This window comes from Myotis lucifugus, unplaced genomic scaffold (assembly GCF_000147115.1).
Source record: "Myotis lucifugus unplaced genomic scaffold, Myoluc2.0 scaffold_58, whole genome shotgun sequence".
Lineage (NCBI taxonomy): Eukaryota > Metazoa > Chordata > Mammalia > Chiroptera > Vespertilionidae > Myotis > Myotis lucifugus.
In genome coordinates this window covers 5,344,650-5,363,784 of record NW_005871106.1, presented here as the reverse complement: position 1 = coordinate 5,363,784, position 19,135 = coordinate 5,344,650, and the positions used below count along the sequence as shown (strand labels likewise).

The window sequence follows — 19,135 nt, the reverse complement described above, 5'->3', positions numbered from 1 at the left end:
TGGCCCACGTAACATGTCCACACGAGCAAGCCCTTCAGAGTCAAAACCCCATCATTCAACCTCAATTTCATATCACATGCAACACTGGCTGCCTTACAGTTAAAACACCCAGCCCCTCTTACATTAAGGATGACTCTGAAACCCTTTTAGGTCATGATACCCTAAACCTCCTGGTCTTGTCATCTACCACGTCTCCCATCCCCCATCCCCTCTGAAACCCCTCTCCTTTCCCCCACACTGGCACAAAGAGAAGGGACGCAAATTCTCCTGTGAGCATCTGGCACCTTCTGTTCTTACCCTCCCACCTGGAGCCACACCAAGCACATGCCTAGGGAGAGACCCCTTCCTGCTGCAGACCAGTCTCTTGGAGCTGGGCTGAGAAGCCCGCTGCCCCTGGCCACCTGATCCAAAGTCCCTCTGATGTCACAGGTATCAGAAAGTCTCACGTTCCTCTGTATTTTTCACACGCTCTGAAAAGGCAAGATTCCTCAGAAACAGATGCTTGTTCGTTCACAGTCTAGAGCAGTGGTTCTCAACCTGTGGGTCGCGACCCCCTTGGCGGTCGAACGACCCTTTCACAGGGATCGCCTAAGACCATCCTGCATATCAGATATTTACATGATGATTCATAACGGTAGCAACACTACAGTTATGAAGTAGCAACGAAAATAATTTTATGGTTGGGTCACAACATGAGGAACTGTATTTAAAGGGCCAGAAGGTTGAGAACCACTGCTCTAGAGGTTTCTCTAGAATTCAAGGAAGTGCACAAGGAATGCCTTCTTCATTCATAGTGCCCAGCTACTCCTGAAAACATTGGGTGCTTTCTCCCTCCAGCGTGCAGTCCCACTGCTGTGAGCGTGCTGGGGCAAACTATTTCAGGTACAGAGCTTGGGGAAGTTGTCTGGTTTTCTGACAAACCTTTTGATTTACGACTCTGAGCCTAAGTTGTGCAGGATTTTGGAGAAGGACCAATTCCATTTGCTAACAAGTCTGATACCGAGGCTTGGCATTGCCAACAACCGCGCAATCACTTGTTTTTAATTACTCTTTGATTCTACCACGGGGCGAAATGCACCTCCCTAACCCTTCAACTGCACAAGATTCTAGGTAGAGGCTGCTTGGTTGTTAAACTCAGTTCAGGCAGAGCATCTTTGCTCAGAGTTATTTTAGGTGGCCTTGACTTTTTCAAATGAAGAGTAGCAATTTCATCCTGAAAGAATCCTCCCCCCACACCTGATTTTCTTCAAACATCATTTATTTGCCAAAGGACTCTGAACCTCACAGCAAAGCTGTATAAAGCTTAGAAAAACAAGATGATTTAAAGTTTCTATTTTTACGCGGTGTCCCGTTTCCAGAGGGGCTGAGACTAGCGGTTTCAAACTCAATTTAGCATTTAAACTAATTTCAGCCAGGTCTCCATGGACCAGCAATTAGGGAAGGCAAGGAGTTCAAAGAGGGGGGGTGCGTGTGGTCTTTCCGGATGCGCCTCCGCTCCTTCCCGCAGACCCAGCGGGCAGGGAGCACCTGGGGCGTTGCATTTGGTGTCTGGAAAGGCACCAAGGGCCAAGTCCATTGATTCCTTCTCCAAGCTGTCCTGGGGAAGGATCTGAAAACTTCCTGAAGACTCTGCTGCACGCTGCAGGCCAAGACGTACAATGCCAGGGACAACAAGAGAAGAAGGAGCCCTTTCAGCTCCCAGAGCCACAAGGGCCTCTGGGCCTGGTCTTCGAGGGACCCCTCCCCCAGCTGGCAGTCCGGGCGGTGGAGAGCACACACTGGGCCCTGGACGCCTGCCTGCATCCTCCTCCCAGCCCTGCCGCCATCCTCATCTGTGGCCACAGCACTCTGAGCCTCGGAGTCCTAACTTTTTAAAAATGTATTTTGATTTTGTGTGGTAGTTGTATTTAGGTCATTTAAGATCAAGGCACAAATTTTAATAGGTACAAAAGGGTACACAGTGGCAAGTCTCTGATTGTCCCAGCTACTCACTCTCCTTCCTCAGAAGCAATTCTTACCCTTCCTAAGTACCCTTCCAGAACATGAATTCCTTTGGGAGCTTATCTTCTTTTGTGATTAGTTTTACACAGTGGTATCATATATTTTTTAAATAGTATTTTTTTTTATTGATTTCAGAGAGGAAGGGAGAGGGAGAGAGAGATAGAAACATCAGTGATGATAGAGAATCACTGATAGGCTGCCTCCTGCACACCCCATACTGCAGATCAAGCCCGCCACTCGGGCATGTGCCCTGACCGGGAATGGAACTGTGACCTGGTTCATAGGTCGATGCTCAACCACTGAGACACACCAGGTGAGCAGTGGTTTAACACTTTTCATGCTATTCTGTACCTTTTTTTTTCTTTTTTACTTAGCAGTACATCTTGGATAATATTAAAGATCCAAGGTTCTTTCCACCCTTAATATTTCTTGAATGAGGGAACAAAACAAAACAAAACAAAAAAAACCTCCTCAATATTTTTTGTTTATAAAAATTCTGAGATGGTCAGCCTTACAACTCTCATCGTAATTCTTCATGCCAATGTAAGCAACTCACTTTCAGGACACTTTTCCTCCCAGAGCCACAACCATATGCCTTTGCTTTCCCAACAACCAGGCTCTATTTAGTGAGATGCCAACCCGGAGAACCCCTGTCTCCAGAACCAGGGCAGGGAGTGAGAGAGAATCATCTGCAGCTACAATCTTAGGAATACTGATTTTACCTTTTAGGTTTTAGAAAGAGCCATGCCAACAGAAAGACTATAGTAAGTTTGAGGGAGAAGAAAGAGGGGTAAGAATACAAAAGTTATATTAATACTTCTTTTCTTGGAGCCCTAAAAAGAACTTAAGAGAGCAAAGAGCCTACGTAGGCATCTGCAGGTGAGAAAATGGAATTGTAACCTGAGTGTGTGCAAATGACCAGCCCAAGGTCAGGTACAGAGTTGGAGACAGAGGTCCTGAATCCACCCAGGCAGCTCTGGGCTGTACCCTAGCTCCTTGAGCAACTCAGCCTCCTTCCTCCTTCCTCAGCCCCTTGCCTCACTGCCCCTGAGTTGTGGCTGTTTTGCTGCTCATTAGTGTCTCCCCTGCAGGGTGCGCAGGAATGAAAAGGACTCTGCTGGCTTAGCTGATCTCCCTAAAGGTTCAGAGAGAGGCAGGGGCTGGTGTTCTTGGCTCACAGTTTTCTGAATTATCTGTGGACCATTTTTATTCATGACATTCTTACCTCCCATCACCAGAGATAATTTAAAAGTCAGCTAGAGTAGACTGTACTCAGAGGAAGACAAATTTATGTATGAAAATCCCCTTTCCCGGCTGCTGTCACACACCAAAGATTTCAACAAAAGTGCTATTTAGCTGCGCAGACTCTGGATAATGCTACCAACTAGAAAGGTCCCATGATGGGACTGGAAGCTCATTACTCCTCCATTTTCCCCCGAACCAGGCCCTCACCCAGGTGCCACTCTGTGGGAGATTCTCCTCCTATGCCTTTGCACCAGTGGGCAGAACCCTCCCCCACCTCGCCCATCCCAAGAGGATGTCTGGAAGTGGGCATGACGGTGCCCTCTTGCTCGCTGCCCTAACTCACCTCTTCTGCCTCAGTGCCTCTGGCACTTCGTGGACCTGGCTCCTGCTCTCCACTGGAACCACCCCGAGGCATCCTGAGCCATGCTGGTGCGCTTCCTGGGGGTACAGAGCCCAGGGAGCACTGGGTCTGAAGCCCCCCGGCCTCAGTTGGCCTCACCTCACACACAAGACCAGCCCTGACCAGCGTCCAGAGGAAGCAGCCTCCGCCAACTGGGCTTCCTCAGCAGATTTCCCACAATTATGAGAAGGGTGACTTCCAGCACAGGAGCTCACAATAGCACAGCTTAAAGACAACACTGAGTGGTTTTGGCAGGGGAAGGATTCTGTGATCTCTCCACTAGTCATGAATGAGCTCAAAGGACTACGAAGAAAAAAAGAGTTTTTTTAAAAATGAATAAACTGCCAAACATAAGTCAAAGAAGACCCTGCAATTAGAATTGCTGATCTAGAGAAAACTGCCTGCCGTCCTGGCCCTCCGTGATCAGAGCCCCGCACGCCCGCCCTGCCTGGAGCACCCCCAACTTCTGCCGTGGAAACACTCGAGTTCCACGAATTCTGAGCCCCTGGGAAGAAAGTGCTTTGTGAATTCCACATATAATTATTGGACTATCATTCAAAAAAGGAACATTGTAAGGTTTTCATCGTTTCCTGCCCCGACCCCGACCCCCATCCTCCCTTTTGATCCCAGTAACTTTACCTTTAATTTAGTCAAGGGTGGGGTCTGGAGAAAGAGGTTTGGGTTCAAGTTCCCCTGAAACTAACTGTGTGACCTGGGGCAGGAGGCTAAACCCTTGAACCTTAGCTGCCTCTTCTGCCTATGAGGGTGCTAAGGTCTGCCTCAGAGGGTCGCTGTGAAGTCTGAAAGCAGTCATGTGGGCGGGAGATCTTCATGGGGTCTACAGCCCAACGCAAACAACACTGAAGCTGCTCCCAGGAGCCTCCTGCCGCCCCCAGGGCTGGGCTCACTGCTGTGCTCCTCTGTCTTTCCCACGTTTCCATCATGTTTTCCTTTATTAACCACCCATCCCAAGAGGACATTTCCTAGAGTATTCGAGTTGAGAGGAGCCTCAGGAATTTTCTAGAACTACCCAAGACCCTACCATACCACCAACTCTAGAACCACCACCCACATCAAATACGAAAACCGAGGCCCCAGATCACAGAGCACATTGGTGGCTGACCCAGGTCTCCTGACGCTGGCTATGGGTCCCTGTCCCAGAAGTCCTCCGAGACTCCTCTCACCTCCCGCCACTACCTCCCTCATGACTCAGCTCTCTCTCTCTCTGTCATGGGGTCCCTCCGACCCCAGGGACACAACATGCCTTTAGGTCCCTCAGTTTACTTCACTGCAGGGCCCTGAGGTAGTCAGCATTGGGGTACCTTAGCGTTCTGCAGGGGGGGCTGGTAGCTGGACGGCCGGTAGAACGTCCTCTGGGCTGCATCGGTGTGGATGTCGCCAAGGAAGAGCTCCTCTACCAGGCGGTCCAGGTGGTGCTGCAGGTACTGCTTCTCCACGCGGAGGAGCTGCAGCTCGTGCATGGCGAAGTTCACGGCCCTGGTGCACTCGCAGCCGTCCTCCTCCTGCAGCAGGTCGTAGGGCACGTCCTGCACCCAGGCACCTCCGGCGGGGACGAAGCCGGGGCACGTGCGGTTCACCAGCTGGCTGAGCCTCTCGGCCACCGCCTCCGTGTGGGAGATGACCTGCACGCTGTGCAGCTGGTAGTCGGCCTCCGTGCCCCCGCGGATGATCCAGGAGGCCTGGCGCAGGCGGATCTTGCCTCGGATGATGAGCGTGTAGGTGGGGCTGGTGCAGCGGTTGCCGCCATAGTAGAACTGGTAGGCCTTGAAGGTGTTATTGTGGTAGAATCTGTAAGACCTTGTGATGAACTCTGGGCCCGACCTCACCTCACAGCTGAAGAAGAAAAGAGAAAGAAAGACTTTATTTAAGTCCAAAGGCACGAGGTAGAGATTCATTATAGTGTTAAGATTCATTACAAAATACTTACACTATTCTAAGTCCTGTATAGGTACCAGTTCACAGAATCCTCACAATAACCTATGAGTTAGGTAGGTATTATTATTGCCCATATTTTACAGATGGGGAAACAGAGGCACAAGCGATTAAGAAGCAGGGCCAGGGTCATATAACCAGGCAGCATCAGAGCCACAGGGTGACCCAGAGCAGTCCAGCCCCAGCTCTATGCATCTAATCGCTCTACAGCAGAAAGCCTCTGTTTCACTTTATGAACAAGCCAGGAGAGCAGAAACCCACCATCAGCAGTTCCACCCATGGGCCTAACTGACAGCAAAATGTCTCCCTCACTGGTAGGAAGAAGGAAAAGTAGTATATTTCTGGCCGATAAAAGAAGTTCACTATGCGAGTTCAGAAATGCCTGGTTTCCCGACAACTTCTGTTTCATGGAGCTTGTCTACAGCAGGCAGGGGCTAGATGTCCATTGTCCTGAAATTAAATCTCATCTTGGGGAGGCGTCACTTAAAGGCAATCAGAAATCCACCCTCCCAGCCAGTCAAAATCAATCCCCCTCCCCAGAAAAATAAAGAGGCAATTAGTAAAATAAAGCTAACATAACAAAAGTAATCAAAGTTCCTTTTGTTTTGCGCGGTTGACAACAAAATGTATTTTGCTGTAGCATGAGATAGATGATAGATTCCTAGGCCAGAAATACCTGGACTGGGTCAACAGGAGCACAAACGGCTCAGTAGGTTTTAACTTAGGGACGTTTCTCCCCCCTAGAAAGAGAAGTTAAATGTGAGCAGCGATTAACATCCCTTGAGGTGGAGCTAAGAAGATCACTTACATCTAATATTTTATTTAAGCACTGATCATCTGCTGATTTGGCCTCTGGAGTTCAGCACATGTCAAGTCTATCCACCTCTCTGTCCGCCCCACCGCCATCCTTAACCTACGCCTCCTTCATCTCTAGCGGGAACTGTTGCAAGTCTTTTCATTGGTCATCCCCAAGTCATGCTTTCTACCATCCATGTGCCACACGGCAGCCAGAGTGCCAGAGCTGAATCATGTCTGAAGCATGGCCCTTGTTGAAAACATATCCATGACTTTTCATTCTCTTAGATTAAAAGCTGAACTCACAGAGGAGACCTGGCTTCGAGGTACCCTGAGAGCTGAACTCGCCCTCCTCAGCAGCCTCTTTTGGAGCTGTTCTCCTTGGTGTATACACCCCAGCCACAGGGCTCTGCACCAGCGGTTTCTCCACCCAGGCTTTGCTAGTTCTTCCAGATGGAAAGCCCCTCCCCTAGTCTTTGCAGAGCCAACCACATCTCAGCTCAAGTGTCCTCTTCTTTGCTAACCTTTCCTGACCCCACCCTGTCCTAAAATAGGGCCCCTGGTAGTCTCCTGTAGCACCTGTTGTTTTTTCCCCTCATCATAGTACTTCTTTGTGTGTTTATTTGTAAAATTCCTGAAGACAGGGACCATGTTTATTGTGTTCACTGTTATAAACACAAAATCTAGAATAATACTTGGCACACAGTTATTATTTGTGTACTCAGTAAATATTTGTTAAATAAAACAATAAATTATTTAAAAAGGACATCACATTAACATTGTTTGTGCAAATATTTATCATGTATTTATTTTGAGAAACTCCATTTTTTTATGGAAAAAAGCCTCTGGGTCTTCATCATCTTATAAAATTCCTTTTCCTTCTGCATATTTATTTGATCCCTCCCCAAGGTACCCAGAGACTGCAGGGGAGAAGTGATCAGATCCCAGAGTTAGCCTTGTTAATTCTCAACAATTTAATGGGTAGGAGAAAAACTGCAGGTCTGCCACTAGGCTATTTTTAAAAGCTCTAATGGAAGATAAGCCAGAGCTCAAACTGGGATAAATCTCAGCTCCGCAGCCTGGAAAAGAATCCAAGAACTACAGCCTGCCTAGTAGAGGTAGCTTGAGAACCTTTTAACTTACTCTTAGAACCCTAAAGCCACATATTAAATTACCAGAATATGGCTGGAATATTTAGACCATCAGAAACTTGCAAGTCATGTTTCAGGGTTGGGGAAACACAGACTCCTAATTTCACTTGCTAATGGTTTCTTTTTATACAGAAGTGGTCCCACAGATTCAGTAAACAAGGACCTATTCACTCACACCCTGTGGTGCAATATCATCTCTGCTTTAGCTGCGATTTCTACAGTACTCAGCTCTGTTTCTTTACCAACCAGAATTTCAAAGCGTTGTTTGGCTCTTAGAAGTTAGACAACACCTGAATCATTGTACATTATATAAAGTCTATGTGCATCTGAGTCCGAGAAACCCTAAGAAGGGCCTCCCATAGAAGTGTGCTCCCCGGTCCCTCCTGCCCTGGCCCTCTTACCCAGTGGACACCCAGTGGCCTTCGATCGCAGGTGGCATCTGCACAGTGATCCTTGCTCCATTGTGGAGATGTTTGAGCATGTGATGACACTGTGATTCCTTAAACGCCCTCCAGGCACTTTTCTCTAAGGATCTAGGATGTGATCTGCTATCTGGATGAAGGAGGGCAGAACCCTCTCCCAGCCCTGAAAAAGAATAGTGGGAGTTAGCGGAAAGGTGGGTAACAGCAGACATGCATCAGGCTGAAGACCCACCTCTGTGGCAGGAAAATCAATGCGGGTGGGAAACACCCACCTACCCTGACCCCACCAGGCTTTCTCACTGCCTCTGCTTTCAGAAATACACAGTCCAACGTGGGAAGTGTCCTGGAGATCATTTCCCAGGTGAGAAAACAGGTCCATGGTGATAATGAACATGGACTTGCATGAGGTCACTTGGCTAGTTCCTAACAAAGCCTGAGCTCCGATCCATGCATCTATGAAATAGCGAAAGGTCATGCATCTAAATGAGCCGTTGTGCAGTGCTGACCAAGGAATGCCACTGGGGCATGTAGAGGGGAGAAATGGACATGTCCTAGAGACGCCAAAGAGGAGGAGATGGGACTGAAGGGAGATGGGACAGGAAGGGTGACATGTCAGTGGCACGTTTAGGTGAGGAAGGGAAAGAGTGAGGAGACCAGCCTCAGTGCAAAGGGAATTTTGATGGAATGGAAAAAGGCCCATGGAACAGCTCCCAAAACTTCTAACTGTGATCTGCTCCCTCATGTGGCTCCCATCTGCTCACATCAGGGCCTGCATCTTCTGGTTTCTCAGTCTCCAAATGGATGCCTTGTCAGTGGAGCAAGTCATATACCTGCCCTACAATGGAGGCATGACATTTCCCCCAATATCCTCCAAGTCCGGCCCCTTCTCACCCCCACAAAGTCGGTGACTAGATACACAATATAGAGTTTAAAATTGAGAGTGATTACAAGAAGACTGCACATTTTTTATTTCCCAGGGGTAAAGGAATACTAGGCCTAAGTTCATCTGCAGTATAAGTAGTTTATCCTACAAACAGTAGTAAATTCTCACCAGTCTAGTGTTGAGAATAAAGCAATGAAAACAAATGGAGTTATAATCCGAAAGCCCACTGTTTCCTTTGAGATTCACTACTGAAGTAATTAACAAGTCGATAGGTCTTTATTACGTATCTACTACATTTTCAGCACTATGTTAGCTAGACATACGTACAAAAATAAAATTTAAATATATGCAAAATAGATGAAATGCATCCACTAGCATGCTACCTATGAGGAGGCAATTATATACACCTGAATAATTTCAAAAAGTAACCATGGTTTATCACAGATATTTTGAAAATGAAAAGTTAGACCCAGAATACAGCAATTTATACCAACATGATGAAAATCTACTGGAGAAACTCAGACCTGCAGGTTGATAACATGCAAACATTTATAAAATATGCAGAAATTTGCCAAGATTCAGAGGGTTGATCAGAGTGTTGACTTCTATCGAAGGTCTTTTGAAAAGTCTCATCGAAAGCTCTGAGAAGATAAGTCTACACAGGGGCAATCTCGGGTTCTTCCTCTGAGTAAAATGCTCCCCTGGGATGCAACAGCAGCCTCGACTGTTCTCGCAGAGCTTAAATGAAGTGAAAGGCAACGAGGCAAAGACACTATGGGTATGATTCACCTAAATGAAAATTGTAAAAGGAGACTGGAAAACCACATGATGGTAAGGACCCTGCCCCTGCAGTTGTTGAGCTGTGGCACTGCACCAGGTGGAAATCCAGGGATGAACTATTCGCCATCCTACCATGGACTGCTGTCCATACTGTGTCTTCTGAATAAGTATTTATCATGATTTCTAATGTGATCCCTATTTGCCTGACACCTGTGTGGATCTCTCAATTAGCTCTGAACTAGAGAGAAAGACACAACTTACTGGACCTCCACCAACCCCAAATAATTATCTTGATGATAGGAACCATTTCCCATAGCACAACATGCTGTCTGGTAATCAATTATGATACAGCTAACAAAGTAGATTTGAATTCAAGTCACGAGGCACTGGGAGTTGAGGAAGGTTCTCCTTTAAATATGACACTAAACATTCAGTAAAGATGCCGTCAACTCACTATCAACCAAGCTATGTGCTAAAAATTGATTTGTAAAACCCTTTAACCCCTGAAAATGTCTTCCTATGAAGATAAAAAGCCTGGAGGATAGTGGATATGAGTGAAATCTCCAGAGCTAGGCTGCTTGAGTTAAAAACTGGATGTGCCGCTTAACGGATTTCATCCAACCCAAGACTTCAATGATTGTTAAGATACACCATTATTTTATTACAAGGCAAAAGCACTTGTGTTTAAATGATGACATGATGCCTTGACAGTCTTTAGCTATCCATGAATCATGCACAGCAGCCTCTGGTTGCTTTGACATTTCTTTTACCTATTCAAAAAGATGTGGCAATCTCCTGCCTTTAGTTGCATTGCTTCATATGTAACAGGTAATTCCTTTGCTTTGCACCTATCTCAATAACACAACACAAACACATCCTCATCTTTCTGTTGATATCTCTCTTTCTAACCAAGTGATTGTTTCCCTGTGAGGAAATATTGAATTGAAGTTCTTTCTCCAGTGATCAATATTTGCTTCACTAATGTCAAACAGCACTCCACTGCTCAGTCAAGAGGCCTGTCTTCCCTGGCTGGTGTGGCTCAGTTGGTTGGAGCAATGTCCCATGGACTGAAGGGTCACAGTTTCAATTCCCAGTCAGGACACATAGCCAAGTTGTGGGTTTGATCCCCAGTCCAGGAGTGTACAGGAGGCAACATATCCTCAGGTAAGGATTAAAAAAAAGAGGCCTGTTTGATTTTCACAGTGAGTAATTTTTCTTCTGTGCTGAGAGTGTAATTTATAAGAATTATGGAGGAAAAAGAGACAGCATGCTTGGCTCAAATGTTTACTCTATTTTCAAAACCAGCCTATTTGCCACTAAACTCAAGATACAGGGTACCAGGGATGCACATAAAGAAGTGAGTGATGTAATGACATCTGTGCATCTGATGAGCAGCTGTGTTCAGGCAAAGACAGTGTCATCCTCTCATAACTGCCGTCTGCAGGCTAACAAAGACTGAAACCTCATTGACCTTAAGATATACATCCATTGCAAAGATCTTCAAATATATATATTACTACTGATGAAACATACTGTTAGCACTGTGACCTTAAATTAACCTCTCAGCTTCAATCTGCTCATCTGCAAAGAGGAGATGACACTACCCATCTCTTAGAGTTGGTTTCTTTTCTTAACACAGGGCCTGGCACAAAGTTCTCATTAAATGTTAGCTGTTGTAATTTTAAATAATAATTAGGCTCTTCGACTGCTCTCAAAAAGTCCTTCCTAGCTAATAGTACAGGTAAAATAACGGTAAAAAGTCATCCAGAGCCAGGCTCACTCTGAGCTCTAGGAAGGACAGAGTGCTCAGAGTAAAGGCACAGGGCTCTCAGGCACAGTTAACTGATGCAGAAGAGGGTAGAACCCAAAGTGCTGGTTTCTGTGGTTGTTGACAAGTTCCACTCAGTTTAACAAATACCTATTCACTGTTACTCAACATATTTTAGAGGCCGGAAGGAAGCATAAAGGAGAATAAAGGTAAGTTCTTCTGACCTTGAAGCTCTTAAGGTCTCACTGGCCTAGATGTCAGAGAACAAGGGTAGAGATGATGAAGGAAGCTCTGGCTAATCACAATATTTGGATGTTGAAAATTCTGCCATTGTATGTTGAATGCAGTTGACAGAGATGATCTTTCTCAGATGACTCAGGTTGTTAAAGTGGCTCAAGGTCACTAGGAACATCACTGCCCATAGGATAGAACTTTAGATACAGAGGTACTGGAGTGAACAGGGTAACAGCTCTGTTTAAGCCATGAAGGGGTCCCCCCCCCCCTTGTTTTTCTTATAAGACAAGAGTGATAAAGCCTATTATTTGGTTAATTGAGGATTCTAGATGTTTTGGTTAATTGAGAAGACTAATTAATTGGGTTCCCATTAAGATTTTGCTGTAAATTAATCCAAGGAAAAAAATTTCTCTAAGAATTAAACAATAACCATAAAGTAAGAAAGTAGCTGTGAGTTTTCAGTCTTCAAGGTAGCTTTGGATTAAATCATCTGATATGTGCCCTTTTTCCTGTATAAAGTAATAATTATAATAATGGTGATAACTAAAGTTTGTAAACACTTTAAATCCACTTTATGCATATTTTGTCTCATTTGTCAAATGATAGTTACGATACAGGTAAAGAAAGGAGTAAGTAGAGGACCACATTTTACTGTTAAGTGTTTCATAAAGAGCTAGCCCATGATACCAACTACACTGGAAGCTCTCCTTAGCACTGTTCCCAGTCCAGTGGAATTGGGAATCAGAATGCTTCACTATAGAATGGTCTATAGAATGGTCTCCAGCTTCAGGGTCCATGACCTGGGCCCAGAAGAAGTTATTATGTACCACAAATAATATGACAAGTATAGGAGAAAAAAATAGACTCTGGAAGGAAATTGTTCACCTGTTGAAACAAATTAATTCTTGAAGACTTCAGGGTACAATTTTATAGAGTACCACTTCCAGAGAACTGAATGAGATCCTGGGGTTTTGGAGTGTTTATTCATGTGCACACATGTGTGCGCCTGTGTGTATTCATGCATGTGTGTGTATATCATGAGTGATTTACTCCCAAGGAATAAATTACTCCACAACAATAATCCTAAATGACTGTAGAATGATCTTAATTGCTATCATCAATGCAATAGTCTACTCTTCTGAGAGTGAAAAATCCCAATGCTATCCAATAAAAACACACACAGATTTCCTGAAAGAAAGGAAGCATAGGGTTGACCATTTCTTCAGAGATTTACACCTAAATACAAAGCCTATGTGACCAGCTAACTGAATTGGTCAGATTATGCATTCTAAGGACTGCTTAGCAGTTTTCACAGGGGCAAAGATAGGACTTCTACTATAGTCATCTGCAGCAAAGCTTATTCCTAAACCCATGGTGCCCTCAAGAGCAACCCAGGCCACTGATGGGACCACACAGAAGGGTGAAGGGGTACAGTGACTGCTTGCCTTTTGAAAGTCAATATTCATACATTCAATAAAGAGTTGAGAGACTTCTATGTGTGAGGTTATCTTTTAGGCATGGACCATTGTTTCTTACATGGGAGAGGAAAAGTACAGACAGTATATTCCATATCCACATTCCCGATTTTTCTAGATATATTCTTTAGTTTTTCACCTGTCTATCTAGATTAGAACCAAAAGTTCCAACCCAGGTTACACATAATGAAATGTAAAATTAGTTGGGAAGGAAACAATTTTCAAGCACACTTTGAAAACTAACCTTTGATCAGATTAGTGTCTATATATGTACTTCAATGCTTAAAAACACAGCTAAAAAGGCTAAATAAGTATAATATCAAAATAATAACAATGGTTGTCTCTTGGTAGAGTGTTTTAAATGATTATTTTCTAGCTCACTTTGCATGTTTCTGTATTTTATATAATGTGACATGCAGTCCTTTGATAATCAGAGTGAGAAAATATTCTCAAGTTAGAACTGGTGTGATACCTCAAAACTTGAAGCAGATAAAATGAGACTGATTAGATTAAATGCAGGTAATTACTTAGCCATGAAATTGCCCTGCCCAATTAAATAAGCAGTCATTACAGTAAATGTGTGCTTTGAAGTGGATACTGCTAGATAAACTCCAGCACAGCTTTTCATGTTTGGGAATAAAAGCATGTATGTATCACAGACTTACTAGATTTTACTACCATATGGGTACCTGTGCTTAACAAGCTCTTGTTTTTACTTCCATTATTTTTTTTTTTAGATAGAAGCAAAGAGAGCTGGTTTTGCAATCTTTAAAACTTCATATCTAAAAGAGAAGTATAATGAAGTCAAGATTTCAAATTCCTGGCTCCGTTTGACTTTAGTTGAACACGAGGTAATTTTCTACGTCTTTTTCTTCTGATGCCATGGTCCCCAGGCTAGATATCAGGGTTGAGCCATCAATTGCTAAATTTACGTTTTGGGGTCTGTAGCTCACTACTGCTGCCACACCCATGCTCCTCAGCACAGTTGTGTGCATGTGGTGTGCGCGCGCGCGTGCGTGCGGTGCGTCCGCGCGTGTGTGTGTGTGTGTGTGTGTGTGTGTGTGTGTGGTGTGCTGGGACTCCCCGGGGCGGGGGGGGGGGGGCCGCAGGAGGCTACAGTCAATGGTAGCGCCATCCTCCCAGCTCTGGGGCTCTGCAATAAGCTTTTCTTCCTCACCCCTAGATATTCTGCAGGATTCTTCAGGAAAGGGGGACTGCTCCTCCTCACAACTCCTGTCCCTAGCAAGCAGTGACACCTGGCACATAGTAGGGTATCTGAACCATCTGGAAAACCTTAGAGAACAGAATACCATTAATTATTCTGGAGTGACATCATATCCCTTTTCTACCTAGATACCTATCATGTGACTTTCCAGGATAATTTTATTCCACGATTGAAGAGAACTGAACGACCTATACATATAAAATCTTGACAGAGTGAGAAGTCACAATTGGACGATGATGGCGGGTTTTTACTAAAGTTTCCTCTGTAATCACTTCCACTCTATAGGCAGTCTATTGACATGTCCTGCTACGTAGCTTTCAGTAGATGTATATAATCATTAACCTATCATTTTATGTTTCTATTCCTAAACACTTTAGGCTTTTCTTTATACTGTCCCTAAACAGTATGCAATTACACAGCTCTATTATCTACTCATGTTTAGTTCTTTTATCATTTAGGTAGAAAAAGAATGAATATGGCAGCAGGCCAGTGTGGCTCAGTTGATTGAATGCTGTCCCATGTGCCAGGGGGTCACTGGTTCAATTCCGGTCAGGGCACATACCCAGGTTTCAGGCTCAATCCCCAGTGGGGGGTGTGCAGGAGGCAGCCATTCACAGTTTCTCTCTTATCGATATTTCTCTCTTTCCCTCACCCTTCCTCTCTCTATAAAATCAATAAGAACATTTTTTTAAAGAATGAACATGGTGGCCCTGACCGGTTTGGCTCAGTGGATAGAGCGTCGGCTTGCAGACCAAAGGGTCCCAGGTTCGATTCCGGTCAAGGGCATGTACCTTGGTTGTGGGCACATCCTGACTAGGGAGTGTGCAGGAGGCAGCTGATTGATGTTTCTCTCTCATCAATGTTTCTAACTCTCTATCCCTCTCCCTTCCTCTCTGTAAAAAAAACAATAAAATATATTTTTTTAAAAAAGAATGAACATGGCGATTATAGATCTGCTTCACCATATGTTTGAAGCAAGTCAATTTATTTCACAAAATAATATTTAACATCTGTCTAAGAATATTGCCCTGCTATGAACAGATGAGTCATATTCCTTTTTAACATTTTCATTTTATGACGAAGGGGGAAAAGGAGCAGAAAAGACAATGTTTTCTTGTTTACAAGAACTATCTACAGTAAAATGGCATTTCTAAGATTCTTTTTTTACCCTATTTAAAATATTTCCTCACATTTTGTTTATTAAGCTATCATTTGTTAATATATAGTTTTTAAAAATTTTTGAAAGAATATACGCTTGAATAAAAGGGAATAGCTAAAAAATGTCTTCACCGTTCAGAAAAGTCAATGAATTTTACAAAAGTAAACAGCAGTGGGGAATAAGAACATCTCTGTCAACATCAGCGCCAAAACTTAAAATCAAAGAGAATTATCACTTTGCTCTACATTAAAGCACCATTTATTCTGGAATACCTCATGCTAATCGGTGTTTTTGGAAGGGAATGATTTTTGTGGCTTTTCATCTAAGCAACGAAAACAGTGATAATGGACATCTTCCAGCTGCATACCTTCACGACAGCCAATAGGTTTTATTTGGATTAAGAAATGCAATTGTTTTTAGAAGTTGAGGGAGAGGAAAGTAACACTGACATGTATACTTTTATGCCATCAAATTTGGAACTTGAGTTTGCACTACATTTCCAGTTTAAAAAAAAAACCAGCAAAAATAAACAATGGACTCTAGTCTTATCAGAGCTTAATTTTTTCACCAATAGGACCTAAAGGTGATTTATAACTTGCAATTAGTTGAAATAAAAGTAATTAAAAAAATGAAAATTGGATGCCAAATCTAATAGTATCCTCACACAGAATCTTCATGAGGGCCTGTGTACTTTTTAATCATACTTATGTGACTTATCAGTGTAACAATGTCTAATGATGTCTAAAACTAAATTTATTAATGTTTGTCACAGTATATTTATAATCACAGAAATATGTTTTTACCTACTAATCACTACCATTAATAGACAAATGGTGTCTCATGGTTAGCAAAATAAAATGCTTATTTATCAGGAAGAAGTCATTAAGCCATTCTAAGGAGAGTTCAGATAATTTCTTCAGACTCATAATGTCTACTAAAATATGTGATCAAGCACCATCTGTTACTACAGAATTTTAAGTGCTTGCAAAACCCCTAACTACAGTACGACAGAGCCATTCTCTTAGGTTAGGCTGATGAATATCCACTTTTTGTCAAAACTACTTCAAATCAGGCAAAAAAAGGGGGGAAAGGGAGAATACCCAATTCTTTCCTGGTGTTTTCCTTTATCCTAATGAATTATGACACGCCTTTCTTAAGTCCTGAGGATTTATATACTGAACAACTACCCCGTTCATTTTCTTCCCTAGAGTCGGACATTCTCTGCAGGATCTAAGTAGATCCTTTGGGGGACTTCAATATTAATAACTTTGTCACTGCAGATTCACTTTTAAATGGGATAACTTTTTGTAGGGTTATCCATGTCATCCAATTACACTTTGCAAACCTTTGTTTTTTAATCTTTTATCCTCTTTGTCATACACACACATGCACATAGTGTGAACACACATGTGCACATAGCGTGAGCACACGTGTGCATACACATGCAGAGTCTGGCCCCACAGTCCTCCAGAATCTGAGTTCAGCCTGTTCTTCCAGCATGGGGCACAGCTGGGTCTGGGTAATCCCTGATCCCAAGGATTCAAGCCAACTCAGATTCAAATCTGGAGATTTGGGGCTATCCCCAGACCTCCCTATGGACATACTTGGGCTCCTGTTACCTGCCAGCTATTAAAATCCCAGCTGGGTGGAGTGGGGTAGGAAGTATAATTACAACCCCCACCTCTCAGAGGAGGGAGAACAAGATCAGAATGACCTGGCCCAGGTTGCATCTCTGAGGATGGCTTTTATACTCCAAAAGTCAATGTTTCATGCAAAAAAAAAAAAAAATCTGTTTTTGACAAATGTTAAGTAATTTTTCATTTTAAAGTCATTTCACCATACTATCTCTTTTCTTCACAGATATTACAACAGATTTTTAAAAAGAGAACAGTTTTCTCTGTTTCATCTCCCTCACCCTCTTTTTTTTCTGGTGTGTGTGGCAGCTGCTGTTTGATCTGTTCATTGGCTCTGATTTGTTTCATGTTTCAGCCAAAGATGAAAACTACTCTGTAATTCTAAGCAGATGGGCCTAGGAGTGCAACCCTATAATTATACCTTCTCTCTTTGGCCCTCGAATTGCAAGCCTTCCATCCTGACTTTTAAAGTCTGGGAATCACTAGAGTTCAGAAGACACCTTGGCAATCAAGCAGGTCTGGCCCAGCCCAACCTGTTTGCAAGGCCTGTGGAGCTGCACTGCCCACGCCCCCTGCCCAAAGCAGGACTACAGAAAAATGAAACAAAACAAAACACAGCCAGGTACAGCTTGCAGGTTAACCATCTAGGTCTTCTAGTGTGGGCATAGCCTGCTGGGCAGCGCTCGCCACAATGCATTCTGCAGCTCCATCCGCTGTGGGTCCCCTCAGAAATGCCCTGTCCTGGAGGGTGCGGATGTGATCTGCGGAGGTTTGGGGTGGTTGTGGTAGGTACTGGGGACCGAGAGCGCGCTCCTGGTGGAGACACTCAACAGTCAGGTGTCCCCTCTGAGGAAAGTTGGCTCATCACATCTGAATCAGCACCCTTGTTTCGCAGCCGGTCAACACCATTCTAGCACAAAATCGGCCTTGGCGACTCCCAGGCAATCGTGTTCTTTTTCTCGGAGCAATTCCTGGAACGCTTTTAAGGCGCTGATGTTCTCTGGGTAAGAGTTTACTAAAGCTCCTGAGAAAAAGGTGGCACATGGAGCACAGAAACAAAACGATCAAGCCACGGCACCACGGAAAAAGGGAGTCAGGTTCCGGGGAACTTACGAGACTGGTTTTCATGATCACACCTTGGCTATCAGAAGTCCCCTGCGCCTTGAAGCTGCGTCCAGTCTACTTGGGAGAGAACCCCATCACCACCCTTTCAAAAAAACACGAGTCCTAGCAAGGGGCCCAGAAACACCGCGCGCGAGCTGTTTTCCTGCTTAAATAATCCCAGTTTCTCTTTACTGTCCCATAAAGCGCGGGCCCCATCAAGAGCCGCTCCGGCACTGACACTTCGGGAACGAGATCCCGGAGCCTGCGATTTGGTGACATCTACAGCTTGAAAATCCAACAGTGGATAAAAGTTTCCCCTAGGACTTGAGGCAACCGCTTCAGGAGATGAAAGTCCCGTGTGGGAGGCTTTGCGCCCTTCCAGAAAGAATGCTCCAGCCGCCCCGGGGCTCTGGGCGCTGCCAGCGGAGAGGGGCGCGCAGCCTAGAAACCGGGTGAGGAGGGAGCGGGGCTGCGCTCGGCTCGCGCGGGGACGGGGAGCTGCCGCGATGGAGACAGGCTCGCGGGGCTCCCACCCTCGGGCTCCCCCGGGCAATCAGTCGCCACCCGCCTCCTCCCCGGCACTCACCGTGGAGCAGCAGGGCCGGGAACAGGTAGGTGAGCAGGAGGCGGCACGGACAGGACATCTCCAGTCCTCCTCCGGGACCTCCGGCGCGCCCCGAACCGCTCGAGCCGCTAGGCGTCCGGGGCCCCTGCTCCCCGGGACCCGCCGCGGCGCCGCGCGCGCTCAGCCCTCCCGCCTCCAGCCCGGGAAGACCGCGAGCGGGGCGAGTGCTCGGGCGCGGGGGCACGGGGAGCGGCTCCGCTCCGCGGCCCCAGCCTGCGAGCGGCCGGGCCAGGCCCGCGATCAGGCGGCCGCGGCGCGGGGCCCCATATCTGGGGGGAGCG

General features: G+C 45.1%; 1 protein-coding gene across 3 annotated transcripts in view; it reads right to left on the bottom strand.

Moving 5' to 3' along the window:
* The window catches only part of APCDD1 (APC down-regulated 1), a 29,926-nt gene extending 10,857 nt beyond the window's left edge, over positions 1 to 19,069 (bottom strand). The window contains exons 1-4 of one of the 3 annotated variants that reach the window (XM_014456318.2): positions 18,816 to 19,068; positions 18,239 to 18,304; positions 7,947 to 8,130; positions 4,969 to 5,500 (exon numbers count right to left, since the gene is read on the bottom strand). In XM_014456318.2, coding sequence (XP_014311804.1) covers positions 4,969 to 5,500; positions 7,947 to 8,026 — 612 coding nt within the window. In that variant the 5' untranslated portion in view covers positions 8,027 to 8,130; positions 18,239 to 18,304; positions 18,816 to 19,068. Of the gene's footprint in view, positions 1 to 4,968; positions 5,501 to 7,946; positions 8,131 to 11,622; positions 11,830 to 18,238; positions 18,305 to 18,815 lie in introns of those variants that run through there. The other 2 variants (XM_006089292.3, XM_014456319.2) reach the window with 2 other exon arrangements.
* Between the last annotated feature and the right edge of the window lie 66 nt (positions 19,070 to 19,135).